General features: G+C 42.1%; 1 protein-coding gene across 1 annotated transcript in view; it reads left to right on the plus strand.

Annotated features, from left to right (window-relative positions):
* Positions 1–15,853, plus strand: part of AGBL3 (AGBL carboxypeptidase 3) — a 323,892-nt gene that overhangs the window by 243,632 nt on the left and 64,407 nt on the right. The window contains exon 10 of the mRNA XM_053719686.1: positions 10,176–10,297. Coding sequence (XP_053575661.1) covers positions 10,176–10,297 — 122 coding nt within the window. The remainder of the gene's footprint in view (positions 1–10,175; positions 10,298–15,853) is intronic.

The following is a 15,853-nucleotide window of genomic DNA, read 5'->3' on the forward strand; positions in this document are numbered from 1 at the left end:
ACCAAGAGAACAAAACAAATATAATATAAGTAAATTGGAAAGTTGTTTCAAATTGCATGTTCTCCCTTAATCACAAAAGAAAAAAAAGTTGGTTTCATGTCCCTTTAAAGTTTAGCTTAGTTGATAGTAAAAACAGCCAGGTAATGTGCCCATTGCATGGGTCCTGTGGAGAACACTGTATAATCGGTCTACCCTTGTACCAAAACTTACATTGTCATTATATTTTTCAGGGTGTTTGTAACATAGTAGAGAAATGGTAAAATTATAATGCTCAGCAATTGGCTAAATATAAATGCCCAGCAATTGGCTAAATATAAATACTCAGCAATTGGCTAAATATAAATGCTCAGCAATTGGCTAAATAAAAAGTTAATGTAGAGTTTCCTTTAATTGTACTGATAGAGGGGGGAATGATCCAGAACAGTACGTGCAAACAACAATATAGATGAGCAAGGGTGGAAAATCGTGCTATATTTTTACAGACAGGGGAGAAAGGTTACCTGCCCACTCAACAACAGCCATATTTCTTACTTGCGATATTTTACTAGCTTGAGACAAGTGGACTTGTGATAATATCCAGTCCTGTAAATAAGTAATAAGTTGGAGACGGGGGATCCCCCCGGCGCTCGCCCCCGAAGCACCCGCCTGGGCGAAGCGCTCCCCCCCCTCGGCCGACGCGCGCACATAAAAAAAATAATAGTCCATTTTACAAACAAGATCAGTGTGAGTTGAGTGTTTTTTTAGATATCATTGCTGGTTTTATGACCTTGTAAAAAAACTCACAAAATGATGTTTTAAGTATAAGTGGCAGTAAAATGTGTCATTCTGTTTACCAAATGTTTAAAGAAAACAAAGAAAATAAAATGTATATTTCTTTATTAATTAGCAAAATAAATAGACACAGGCAGATGAATGACAATTATTTTAGTTCCCCTAAAATATTATGAATAAAAAGACATGTTTTATAAGCTTTAAGTAAAGGGACACTGAACCTAAAAAAAATTCTTTTGTGATTCAGATAGAGCATGAAATTGTAAGCAACTTTCTAATTTACTCCTATTATCAAATTTTCTTCATTCTTTTGGTATCTTCATTTGAAATGCAAGAATGTAAGTTTAAATGCCGGCCCATTTTTGGTGAACAACCTGGGTTGTTCTTGCTGATTGGTGGATAAATTCATCTACCAATAAAAAAAAGTGCTGTCCATTGTACTGAACCAAAAAAAAAGCATAGATGCCTTCATTTTCAAATAAAGAAAGAAAGAAAAAAAATTGGGTTCAGTGTCCTAACTGTTTACTCACATATCACTTGCAAGTCTCACAGTGTTTTAATGAGATTTCCCTCAAAGTGCTATATACCAATTTTGATCTCTGTATTCCAAATGCAGGATGAACATGTGTCAAAAGAGTCAGTGGCCTAGATTTGGAGTTTGGCGGTAAAAGGGCTGTTAACGCTCCGCGGGCTTTTTTCTGGCCGCACCATAAAATTAACTCTGGTATCGAGAGTTCAAACAAATGCTGCGTTAGGCTCCAAAAAAGGAGCGTAGAGCATTTTTACCGCAAATGCAACTCTCGATACCAGCGGTGCTTACGGACGCGGCCAGCCTCAAAAACGTGCTCGTGCACGATTCCCCCATAGGAAACAATGGGACTGTTTGAGCTGAAAAAAAACCTAACACCTGCAAAAAAGCAGCGTTCAGCTCCTAACGCAGCCCCATTGTTTCCTATGGGGAAACACTTCCTATGTCTGCACCTAACACTCTAACATGTACCCCGAGTCTAAAAACCCCTAACCTTACCCTTATTAACCCCTAATCTGCCGCCCCCGCTATCGCTGACACCTGCATATTTTTTTTAACCCCTAATCTGCCGCTCCGTAAACCGCCGCAACCTACGTTATCCCTATGTACCCCTAATCTGCTGCCCTAACATCGCCGACCCCTATATTATATTTATTAACCCCTAATCTGCCCCCCTCAACGTCGCCGACACCTGCCTACACTTATTAACCCCTAATCTGCCGAGCGGACCTGAGCGCTACTATAATAAAGTTATTAACCCCTAATCCGCCTCACTAACCCTATCATAAATAGTATTAACCCCTAATCTGCCCTCCCTAACATCGCCGACACCTACCTTCAATTATTAACCCCTAATCTTCCGAGCGGAGCTCACCGCTATTCTAATAAATGTATTAACCCCTAACGCTAAGTCTAACCCTAACACTAACACCCCCATAACTTAAATATAATTTACATCTAACGAAATTAATTAACTCTTATTAAATAAATGATTCCTATTTAAAGCTAAATACTTACCTGTAAAATAAATCCTAATATAGCTACAATATAAATTATAATTACATTGTAGCTATTTTAGGATTAATATTTATTTTACAGGCAACTTTGTAATTATTTTAACTAGGTACAATAGCTATTAAATAGTTAAGAACTATTTAATAGCTACCTAGTTAAAATAATAACAAATTTACCTGTAAAATAAATCCTAACCTAAGATATAATTAAACCTAACACTACCCTATCAATAAAATAATTAAACTACCTACAATTACCTACAATTAACCTAACACTACACTATCAATAAATTAATTAAACACAATTGCTACAAATAAATACAATTAAATAAACTAGCTAAAGTACAAAAAATAAAAAAGAACTAAGTTACAAAAAATAAAAAAATATTTACAAACATAAGAAAAATATTACAACAATTTTAAACTAATTACACCTACTCTAAGCCCCCTAATAAAATAACAAAGCCCCCCAAAATAAAAAATTCCCTACCCTATTCTAAATTAAAAAAGTTACAAGCTCTTTTACCTTACCAGCCCTGAACAGGGCCCTTTGCGGGGCATGCCCCAAGAATTTCAGCTCTTTTGCCTGTAAAAGAATAAATACAATACCCCCCCCCAACATTACAACCCACCACCCACATACCCCTAATCTAACCCAAACCCCCCTTAAATAAACCTAACACTAAGCCCCTGAAGATCTTCCTACCTTGTCTTCACCATACCAGGTTCACCGATCCGTCCTGGCTCCAACATCTTCATCCAACCCAAGCGGGGGTTGGCGATCCATCATCCGGTGCTGAAGAGGTCCAGAAGAGGCTCCAAAGTCTTCCTCCTATCCGGCAAGAAGAGGACATCCGGACCGGCAAACATCTTCTCCAAGCGGCATCTTCGATCTTCTTCCATCCGGTGCGGAGCGGGTCCATCTTGAAGCAGGCGACGCGGATCCATCCTCTTCTTCCGTTGTCTCCCGACGAATGACGGTTCCTTTAAGGGACGTCATCCAAGATGGCGTCCCTCGAATTCCGATTGGCTGATAGGATTCTATCAGCCAATCGGAATTAAGGTAGGAATTTTCTGATTGGCTGATGGAATCAGCCAATCAGAATCAAGTTCAATCCGATTGGCTGATCCAATCAGCCAATCAGATTGAGCTCGCATTCTATTGGCTGTTCCGATCAGCCAATAGAATGCGAGCTCAATCTGATTGGCTGATTGGATCAGCCAATCGGATTGAACTTGATTCTGATTGGCTGATTCCATCAGCCAATCAGAAAATTCCTACCTTAATTCCGATTGGCTGATAGAATCCTATCAGCCAATCGGAATTCGAGGGACGCCATCTTGGATGACGTCCCTTAAAGGAACCGTCATTCGTCGGGAGACAACGGAAGAAGAGGATGGATCCGCGTCGCCTGCTTCAAGATGGACCCGCTCCGCACCGGATGGAAGAAGATCGAAGATGCCGCTTGGAGAAGATGTTTGCCGGTCCGGATGTCCTCTTCTTGCCGGATAGGAGGAAGACTTTGGAGCCTCTTCTGGACCTCTTCAGCACCGGATGATGGATCGCCAACCCCCGCTTGGGTTGGATGAAGATGTTGGAGCCAGGACGGATCGGTGAACCTGGTATGGTGAAGACAAGGTAGGAAGATCTTCAGGGGCTTAGTGTTAGGTTTATTTAAGGGGGGTTTGGGTTAGATTAGGGGTATGTGGGTGGTGGGTTGTAATGTTGGGGGGGGGGGGTATTGTATTTATTCTTTCTCCAACATAGGTGTGTCCGGTCCACGGCGTCATCCTTACTTGTGGGATATTCTCTTCCCCAACAGGAAATGGCAAAGAGCCCAGCAAAGCTGGTCACATGATCCCTCCTAGGCTCCGCCTTCCCCAGTCATTCTCTTTGCCGTTGTACAGGCAACATCTCCACGGAGATGGCTTAGAGTTTTTTAGTGTTTAACTGTAGTTTTTATTATTCAATCAAGAGTTTGTTATTTTAAAATAGTGCTGGTATGTACTATTTACTCTGAAACAGAAAAGAGATGAAGATTTCTGTTTGTAAGAGGAAAATGATTTTAGCAACCGTTACTAAAATCGATGGCTGTTCCACACAGGACTGTTGAGAGGAATTAACTTCAGTTGGGGGAACAGTGAGCAGACTTTTGCTGCTTGAGGTATGACACATTCTAACAAGACGATGTAATGCTGGAAGCTGTCATTTTCCCTATGGGATCCGGTAAGCCATTTTTATTACAGAGTAAATAAGGGCTTCACAAGGGCTTGTTAAGACTGTAGACATTTTCTGGGCTAAATCGATTCATATATAACATATTTAGCCTTGAGGAATCATTTAATATGGGTATTTTTGTAAAATAATATCGGCAGGCACTGTTTTAGACACCTTATTCTCTAGGGGCTTTCCCTAATCATAGGCAGAGCCTCATTTTCGCGCCGGTATTGCGCACTTGTTTTTGAGAAGCATGACATGCAGTCGCATGTGTGAGGAGCTCTGATACATAAAAAAGGCTTTCTGAAGGCGTCATTTGGTATCGTATTCCCCTTTGGGCTTGGTTGGGTCTCAGCAAAGCAGATACCAGGGACTGTAAAGGGGTTAAAGATAAAAACGGCTCCGGTTCCGTTATTTTAAGGGTTAAAGCTTCCAAATTTGGTGTGCAATACTTTTAAGGCTTTAAGATCCCTTCTAGCGGTGCTAAGACCAAGGGGCATTGCAGTAGTACCTTACTTGGACGACATTCTGATTCAAGCGTCGTCCCTTCCTCTAGCAAAGGCTCACACGGACATTGTCCTGGCCTTTCTCAGATCTCACGGATGGAAAGTGAACGTAGAAAAGAGTTCTCTATCTCCGTCAACGAGGGTTCCCTTCTTGGGAACAATAATAGACTCCTTAGAAATGAGGATTTTTCTGACAGAGGCCAGAAAAACAAAACTTCTAAACTCTTGTCAAATACTTCATTCCGTTCCTCTTCCTTCCATAGCGCAGTGCATGGAAGTAATAGGTTTGATGGTAGCGGCAATGGACATAGTTCCTTTTGCGCGCATTCATCTAAGACCATTACAACTGTGCAAGCTCAGTCAGTGGAATGGGGACTATACAGACTTGTCTCCGACGATACAAGTAAATCAGAGGACCAGAGATTCACTCCGTTGGTGGCTGTCCCTGGACAACCTGTCACAGGGGATGAGCTTCCGCAGACCAGAGTGGGTCATTGTCACGACCGACGCCAGTCTGATGGGCTGGGGCGCGGTCTGGGGAACCCTGAAAGCTCAGGGTCTTTGGTCTCGGGAAGAATCTCTTCTACCGATAAATATTCTGGAACTGAGAGCGATACTCAATGCTCTCAAGGCTTGGCCTCAGCTAGCAAAGGCCAAGTTCATACGGTTTCAATCAGACTTTACATCCGGGGGAGTGGGAACTCCATCCGGAAATCTTTGCCCACATTACTCAACTGTGGGGCATTCCAGACATGGATCTGATGGCCTCTCGTCAGAACTTCAAGGTTCCTTGCTACGGGTCCAGATCCAGGGATCCCAAGGCGACTCTAGTAGATGCACTAGTAGCACCTTGGACCTTCAAACTAGCTTATGTATTCCCGCCGTTTCCTCTCATCCCCAGGCTGGTAGCCAGGATCAATCAGGAGAGGGCATCGGTGATCTTGATAGCTCCTGCGTGGCCACGCAGGACTTGGTATGCAGACCTGGTGAATATGTCATCGGCTCCACCATGGAAGCTACCTTTGAGACGAGACCTTCTTGTTCAGGGTCCGTTCGAACATCCGAATCTGGTTTCACTCCAACTGACTGCTTGGAGATTGAACGCTTGATCTTATCAAAGCGAGGGTTCTCAGATTCTGTTATTGATACTCTTGTTCAGGCCAGAAAGCCTGTAACTAGAAAAATTTACCACAAAATATGGAAAAAATATATCTGTTGGTGTGAATCTAAAGGATTCCCTTGGGACAAGGTAAAAATTCCTAAGATTCTATCCTTTCTTCATGAAGGATTGGAGAAAGGATTATCTGCAAGTTCCTTGAAGGGACAGATTTCTGCCTTGTCTGTGTTACTTCACAAAAAGCTGGCAGCTGTGCCAGATGTTCAAGCCTTTGTTCAGGCTCTGGTTAGAATCAAGCCTGTTTACAAACCTTTGACTCCTCCTTGGAGTCTCAATTTAGTTCTTTCAATTCTTCAGGGGGTTCCGTTTGAACCCTTACATTCCGTTGATATTAAGTTATTATCTTGGAAAGTTTTGTTTTTGGTTGCAATTTCTTCTGCTAGAAGAGTTTTCAGAATTATTTGCTCTGCAGTGTTCTCCTCCTTATCTGGTGTTCCATGCAGATAAGGTGGTTTTACGTACTAAACCTGGTTTTCTTCCGAAAGTTGTTTCTAACAAAAACATTAACCAGGAGATAGTCGTGCCTTCTTTGTGTCCGAATCCAGTTTCAAAGAAGGAACGTTTGTTGCACAATTTGGATGTTGTTCGCGCTCTAAAATTCTATTTAGATGCTACAAAGGATTTTAGACAAACATCTTCCTTGTTTGTTGTTTATTCTGGTAAAAGGAGAGGTCAAAAAGCAACTTCTACCTCTCTCTCTTTTTGGATTAAAAGCATCATCAGATTGGCTTATGAGACTGCCGGACGGCAGCCTCCCGAAAGAATCACAGCTCATTCCACTAGGGCTGTGGCTTCCACATGGGCCTTCAAGAACGAGGCTTCTGTTGATCAGATATGTAAGGCAGCGACTTGGTCTTCACTGCACACTTTTACCAAATTTTACAAGTTTGATACTTTTGCTTCTTCTGAGGCTATTTTTGGGAGAAAGGTTTTGCAAGCCGTGGTGCCTTCCATTTAGGTGACCTGATTTGCTCCCTCCCTTCATCCGTGTCCTAAAGCTTTGGTATTGGTTCCCACAAGTAAGGATGACGCCGTGGACCGGACACACCTATGTTGGAGAAAACAGAATTTATGTTTACCTGATAAATTACTTTCTCCAACGGTGTGTCCGGTCCACGGCCCGCCCTGGTTTTTTAATCAGGTCTGATAATTTATTTTCTTTAACTACAGTCACCACGGTACCATATGATTTCTCCTATGCAAATATTCCTCCTTTACGTCGGTCGAATGACTGGGGAAGGCGGAGCCTAGGAGGGATCATGTGACCAGCTTTGCTGGGCTCTTTGCCATTTCCTGTTGGGGAAGAGAATATCCCACAAGTAAGGATGACGCCGTGGACCGGACACACCGTTGGAGAAAGTAATTTATCAGGTAAACATAAATTCTGTTTTTACAGGCAAAAGAGCTGAAATTCTTGGGGCATGCCCCGCAAAGGGCCCTGTTCAGGGCTGGTAAGGTAAAAGAGCTTGTAACTTTTTTAATTTAGAATAGGGTAGGGAATTTTTTATTTTGGGGGGCTTTGTTATTTTATTAGGGGGCTTAGAGTAGGTGTAATTAGTTTAAAATTGTTGTAATATTTTTCTTATGTTTGTAAATATTTTTTTATTTTTTGTAACTTAGTTCTTTTTTATTTTTTGTACTTTAGCTAGTTTATTTAATTGTATTTATTTGTAGCAATTGTGTTTAATTAATTTATTGATAGTGTAGTGTTAGGTTAATTGTAGGTAATTGTAGGTAGTTTATTTAATTATTTTATTGATAGGGTAGTGTTAGGTTTAATTATATCTTAGGTTAGGATTTATTTTACAGGTAAATTTGTTATTATTTTAACTAGGTAGCTATTAAATAGTTCTTAACTATTTAATAGCTATTGTACCTAGTTAAAATAAATACCAAGTTGCCTGTAAAATAAATATTAATCCTAAAATAGCTATAATATAATTATAATTTATATTGTAGCTATATTAGGATTTATTTTACAGGTAAGTATTTAGCTTTAAATAGGAATCATTTATTTAATAAGAGTTAATTAATTTCGTTAGATGTAAATTATATTTAAGTTAGGGGGGTGTTAGTGTTAGGGTTAGACTTAGCTTTAGGGGTTAATCAATTTATTAGAATAGCGGTGAGCTCCGGTCGTCAGATTAGGGGTTAATAATTGAAGGTAGGTGTCGGCGATGTTAGGGAGGGCAGATTAGGGGTTAATACTATTTATGATAGGGTTAGTGAGGCGGGTTAGGGGTTAATAACTTTATTATAGTAGCGCTCAGGTCCGCTCGGCAGATTAGGGGTTAATAAGTGTAGGCAGGTGTCGGCGACGTTGAGGGGGGCAGATTAGGGGTTAATAAATATAATATAGGGGTCGGCGGTGTTAGGGGTAGCAGATTAGGGGTACATAGGGATAACGTAGGTGGCAGCGCTTTGCGGTCGGAAGATTAGGGGTTAATTATTTTAAGTAGCTGGCGGCGACGTTGTGGGGGGCAGGTTAGGGGTTAATAAATGTAATACAGGGGTCGGCGGGGTTAGGGGCAGCAGATTAGGGGTACATAAGTATAACGTAGGTGGCGGTCGGCAGATTAGGGGTTAAAAATTTTAATCGAGTGGCGGCGATGTGGGGGGAGCTCGGTTTAGGGGTACATAGGTAGTTTATGGGTGTTAGTGTACTTTAGGGTACAGTAGTTAAGAGCTTTATGAACCGGCGTTAGCCAGAAAGCTCTTAACTCCTGCTATTTTCAGGCGGCTGGAATTTTGTCGTTAGAGCTCTAACGCTCACTTCAGAAACGACTCTAAATACCGGCCTTAGAAAGATCCCATTGAAAAGATAGGATACGCAAATGGCGTAGGGGGATCTGCGGTATGGAAAAGTCGCGGCTGAAAAGTGAGCGTTAGACCCTTTAATCACTGACTCCAAATACCAGCGGGCGGCCAAAACCAGCGTTAGGAGCCTCTAACGCTGGTTTTGACGGCTACCGCCGAACTCCAAATCTAGGCCAGTGTTTGCTAATATGGGGGTTTGTTTTAATCTTTTAAAGGACTAGTAAATACAGTAGATTTGCATATTCAACAAATTCATACTAAAAAGACAATGCGGTAGCACTTAGTCTGAACTTCAAATGAGTAGAAGATTTTTTAATGACAAATTTCAAAGCTACAGTGACAAACATTAGCCGATCACAAATGCATATACATATATTCTGTGAATTCTTGCACATGCTCAGTATAAGAGTTGGTGACTTAAAAGGTGTAAATATAAAAGGATTGTGCACATTTTGTTAATGGAAGTAAATTGGCTGTTCTTTATGAATCATGGAAGTTTAATTTTGACTCGAGTGTCCCTTTAAATTAGGATATGGGGGTTTATTGTAATCTCAATCTTTTTATCATTTATCTTCATACATTCCCATAGACTTTAATGACAAATTGCATGGAAAAAATCTAAACTTTTCTAAAGAATATAAAGATGCTCCCATGCTAAAAATGGAGGGCCACAATAAAGAAAAAGCTAGAACGTTGTTTCAAATAGAATTTGTTTTATGCAACAACTAGGTGTTAATATACATTTTTTAGAATGATATGACAAGGTTGAGCAATAGTTTTTATTTTCATTTGCTAAAACATATTAATGGGTTAGAATTCTACTTTATATTTGAACATATAAAGCTTGTGCAGAAAATTATTTATTAAAGTTTGATGTTAAATGAATTCACTTCATTTCTATGCTAATCTATCTTTTTACAACCAGATTAAGTTAGCACTGATCTAAACCAATAATTTAAATTTAACCTGAGTTGTATTTCCAATAGATGTCAGTCCCTTGATCATGTGTTATAAATGCCTTCTAGGATAAATGTTACCAGTCAGCTCCAATGTATTAATATAAAGGATTTTATTTGTACTTTTCTCTTTGTTGCTTGTGCCAGGCACAAACAGTTTAGCTGACAGTTTCTTGTTTGTGTTTTAGTACTTTCTCTGCCTGAAAGAGCTTGGCGAATTGCTGAAAGAGAAGACTATCTGTAGGAAACAAAAACTGGAATTTGATTCTGAAACAATTTTCCTTGATGTTCTCTCAGATTTAGATTCAAGGTGAGTTCAATTACTTACTAGAATGTTCATTGCTGCACATATTAATGTAATGGCAATGCATAAATCATGCACAGATATAACAGAGATGACCCCACCCAAGGTCATCATGTATTCACTGCTAAATGGAGCACATAGTGGTGGTCCTAGACAGAAGGGTTTTTTTGGGTGCAGAAAAATGACCACAGAGCTGTTTATCAATGTTGCAGCAGGTACTTGTAGTAAACCTTATGTTGTACTATATATTCCTACTTAATACCCTTATCTCCCTCCTCTACCTCACTTCTTGTTCTGTGTAGGGCACTGAACATTTAGAAAAAAGTGTAACTGGTTATTTTGGTGGTGCCATGGTAAGGAATGTGGACGCATAACACCACCCTAGAACTGCCAACAACACCTCTTTTTCCAACCAGCTTAAAACCAAATAAAAATACACCATTTGGCGGATTCCGGCTACCCCGACTGGGTAGCTCTGCCAAAAGGGTCCTTCCTGTACCTGGAACTTGAAGCTATGGAGCGGAGAAAGTGATTTTAGCAAGAGCCCACCCTAATAACCAGACAAGACCAGTATTAAAGTGCCATAAAACAGGTTGAGATCTGTGCATATCCTAAAAGGGCTAATTCATTTAAAATAGTTTGCCTAAAAAAATTGTTTAAAAATTGCTGGCAAGTATTTTACAAACACGAACAGAGTTTATTGTGAAAACCACACAGCTTATACACACATTCTCATTTTGATAAGAGCCTTATCTGATTCCGCCATTCACGTCCCTCCAGACAGCCTGGCGCCTCCATAGGAGCCATAGTCACATAGAGACCCCCACAGTATCCAGGTCGCCGTTTTGGGGTGATCCCGGGGGAGCAGTGGCCCTTCCAGTGTTTCGTTGGAAAGCCCCCGAGCCCCAGATGCCACAATCCAAAAAGCAGCATAATTTGTTACTGGTGACCAGAGCAGCAGCCTGGCAAAGTTATTGAGGTGGGGGTGTCCAAAACCCCCGGTTCCCAGGTGAGCTCTGCCTCAGCAATCACCCCAACCCTTGTCCACCAAAGGAACAACAAATCCCCAAAAAAGTGGAGCTCTGGCACAAAGGGCCTCTGGAGCGACCTAGGGTAATGTTCAGCGGGATTCCTGGGTAGCCCGGCTAGTAGTTCTATAAGTCCGGTCAGCCGGGAAGGAGCCAAACGGCAAAAGAGATCAGCTCTTTTCAAGATGAAGTATAAGCAGTGAGAACACAAGAGGGAGGGAGTTAGGGGCACACAGTAATCCACAATGGGCCAGAAAACAGGGCAAAGCACAGTAATTCAGGAAGGAGGGGGTGGAGGTAGCCTTGCCAGCCTGTTATCTGTAACAGTGCTCTGCCCTTCAAAGTCCGGCAGACCCAACTAGATCCTGACGGGTTGCCTGGGGGCTGCCTGGTAGTGCTATTTCAATTCAGTTTGCCGGGAGAGGCCATCTGCATTGCCGTTGCTCTTTCCTGGCCAATACTGAATTGTAAAGTTGAAGGGCTGCAAGGCTAAGCTTTACCGCAACAGACGTCCATTGTCCCCGGAAACCCAGTTAAGCCATACCAGTGGGTTGTGGTCAGTGAGCACTGTGAGGGACCTTCTGTATAGGTAGTATGGCTGCAGTTTCTTGAGAGCCCACACCAGTGGATGGGTTAGGAACAGCCAGGATAGGGGCAGAGACTAGGGCTGTCTTCAGTTGCTGGAAGGCAGCCTCGCACTCGGGGGACCACAGTTCTTGCCGGGGTAAGTGTTTTTGGGTCAGGTTGGCCAGGGTTTTGGCTAGGGTGCTATAGTTGGGGACAAATTTACGGTAGTACCCTGCTGTACCAAGGAAGGCTAAAACTTAGGTTTTGGTCTTAGGGGTCTGCCAGTTAGCCACTGCCTCAATCTTGGCTGACTCCGGCCTCTGCTTTTCATAGCCCACTCAGCTTCCCAGGTATTGGACCTCCGAACCCACTACTGTGCACTTGTCTGGCTTCAGCATCAGTTCCACAGCCCTGATGCGGTCCAACACGGTGCGTAGGTGGACTAAGTGTTCCTCCCAGGTATGGTTGTAGATCGCAGTGTCATCCAGGTATGCACAGGCATAATCCTGGAGACCATCTAGGAGGCGATCTACCATCCTCTGGATCGTCAACGGAGCATTCTTCATCCCAAACGGCATGACCATAAACTGGTACAGGCCGAATGGGATGATGAATGCCAACTTCAAAATGGATTCCGGGTCTAGAGGAATCTGCCAGTACCCCTTGCACAGATCTAGTGTCGTTAGAAAGTTACCGTGGGCGATGCGGTCTAACACCTCATCTACCCGGGGAATAGGATAGGGGTCGTGTGGTCCGGTCATTAAGCCTACGGTAATCTACACAGAGGTGGTCGTGCCATCCCGCTTGGGTACCAGTACCACCGGGGATGCCCAGTGACTGTTGGAGGGCTCGATAACTCCGGTATCAAACATCTCCCTAATTTCGCTGCGCATGCTTTCCCTAACTGACTTGGGGACCCCGTATGCCGTCTGCCGCAGGTGCGCCTGTACCGGGGTCTCCACCCAGTGCACATCTACTGCGGTGTACCCAGGGGAGAATAGTAGAATGTAGAATAGTTCCTATCGGATCTCTAGCACCTGCCTTACTTGCTACTGCTGCACCATCCCTATCCGCTCATACGTCCTCTACGCCTGCCGGCACTCTACTCCGCCTGGGTAGCTCCGGCATGGGGAGACTCTGAGTCCTCCATTGCTGGAGCGCATATGGTGGCTACCTCCTCTGGCCTCTCTTGGTATGCCTTCAGCATGTTCACATGAAAGGTCCTGTGGACTCGTTCATCTGAACATTTGGCGACTAAGTAAGTAGTGTCACAAAGCTGCTCTATCACTCGGTAGGGTCTCTGCCAAGAAGACTGCAGCTTGCCTGTCTTAGTCGGTTTTAAGGCCAGAACCTTCTGCCCCACTTCTAGGGTGTGGTTATGAGCATTACGGTCGTATCACCGCTTCTCTCTACCTTGGGCGATCTGAAGGTTCTCTTGCACTCTGGCGGCGAGGTCCTTCAGTCGGTCCCTGAACTCCAGGACATACCCCACAATGGAGTGTCCCTCATCCTCAATGGATCCTTCCAGTGGGCTCTAAATAGGTCTAGGGGCCCCCTCACCCTCTGGCCATATACTTACTCAAAGAGGGAGAACCCGGTAGATTCTTAGGTCACCTCCCTGTAAGCGAACAGGAGGTTTGACAGGTATCTCTCCCAGTCCTTGTGAGAGGCTGAGAACTTCTGAAGCAGCTGCTTCAGTGTCCCATTAAACCTCTCAAACAACCCGTTAGTCTGGGGTTGGTATGGAGAGCTGGGCAGGGGTCTTACCCCGCAAAGCCTCCATAGCTGCTGGGTGAGCTCAGCAGTAAAATGAGTCACTTGGTCCGAGATAATCTCCCAGGGGAAACCCACTCTCGTAAAGATCCAGAGCTACGGGCTCTGCCTAGATGTTGGACAGGGGTTTGGCTCCGGGTACCGGGTAGCATAGTCCACTACTGTCAGTATATATCTCTTCCCCATATATCTCTTCCCCAAGGGACTGGGACAGGGCAAGGGGTGGATAATCTCAACAGTTATCCTGCTGAATGGTTTGTCGATGATAGGGAGGAGATGTAGGGAGGTTTTGGAGTGGTCACCCGTCTTCCCTACTCTCTGACAAATGTTGCAGGTATGGCAGTACTGCCTAATGTCTCCAGTAATCTCTGGCCAGAAGGAGGTCTTGGTCAGTCGGTGGCGGGTCCTAGTAATCCCTAGATGTCCTGCCAGGGGAATGTCATGCCCGATGTGCAGCAGGTCGTACCGATACTTTTGCGCCACCAGCCTTGGTAACCCGGTACAGAAGTCCTCTGTCCTACTCAAAGCGGTCCACTCCTAACCCCCCTGGGTCAGTTCATGCTCAAGCTTGTTAGGGGGTTAACGTCGGGTTGCTTAACGTCTCCTGTGCAAAGTCAAAGTCTATTTTTCTGAAGCCGATATAGCTCTACTTTTTATAATCTTCTTTTTCTGTTATATTTCTTATATGCTTCCTATTCATATATATATATATATATATATATATATATATATATATATATTATATATATTTTTGTATGCTTCCTGTTTTGTTTTATCATGTTCATGTAACTTCACCTAAACTCAGGCTGTTGTTGTCTTTTAGCATTATTTGTCATTTAACATTATTTGTTTTTTAGCATTATTTGTTTTTAACATTTTTATTCTTTCCAATTATCTGTGTTGTTTTCTTCTTATTTTAAGTCTCAGCATCAGTGATATATGTATTTATCATGTAATGCACAGGCATAACTTTCATATCATTTCCATATTATATACATTTTTATCTCTACAGTTGGTTTTCTATATGCCAGTAATTTGAACAATGCTATCACTATCTTTTGTAAATGTATTTGCTCCGCTACTCCTACATAACTAATGTCTGATCTACATATTTTTGTTACGTTGCTATTATATGTTCTTGATCTACAAGTTGTATCTACTATATAACAATTGCTCTATTAGATGATTAAGTATTTACCTCTTGCCCATAGTTGCTATATGTTGCCTGCTCAGCTACACGTTGTTGTTTCCTGTTGGTTCTTTGGCAGGACTACCCGTATAATTATATGCCATGCATCAGAATCAGCGCAAATATTATCCATTATTTGTCTGGGCATTTCTCTCTATTTTTCCATATGTAATACTCTATTAGCGGAAAATTCTATATTCCATATTTGCCCATAAACAAGATGGCAGCACTAAAGTCTGTCAAGTTTACTTAGCAAATCACATGGCACTCCGTCACATAATGAAACCCGTAACCTAAACTTCACAAAGGCAGTACATTGCCAATACCTATACAGGTCCTCTATACTTGGCGAGAACCGGAAAACCGCCAAACTTTGTCACACCCCCATTTTCTGATAGGCCTAATAAGCCTTTAAATACTTCAATATTCTCAGTAGCTGGTATAGTCTTGATAAAGGCCTTGCTATAGGCCGAAATGCATCGACCCTCTGCATTTTTCCGACATACCAGCTCAAGTTTTATTCTGATATAGTGAGCACATTTCTTTATTAGCATTGTTAGCTTTACAGTTTTTTGGTGCACCTGTTTCCTTTTTTCTTTACAGGTACTTAGAGTTTCTTTCAATCCTCTACGTCAACGAACCAGCCCTCTCATCTCTCTCACTCCTTGGGAAAATATTTATAATCAGTATTGGATTCTTATTTTTGGGACATTATATCTATCACTTTTGGGACATTATATCTATCACTACATAGGAACATTATACTGGACATTATTTTCTACTGGACAATATACCTTTTTTACCTTATTTTTTTACCTTATTTTTTTAATATATATATATATATATATATATATATTCACTGCTATTATTGTTTTTACATTTCTCTTAATGTGTGAACATCTGTATTTATATATCTGTATTTCTTGTTTATTAATTGTTTATTATATTGTGTATGTAACACCCTATAGCACTAAGTAGCACTCTGTAGCACATAGTAACCTTTTT

The sequence above is a fragment of the Bombina bombina genome, chromosome 6, assembly GCF_027579735.1.
Source record: "Bombina bombina isolate aBomBom1 chromosome 6, aBomBom1.pri, whole genome shotgun sequence".
Lineage (NCBI taxonomy): Eukaryota > Metazoa > Chordata > Amphibia > Anura > Bombinatoridae > Bombina > Bombina bombina.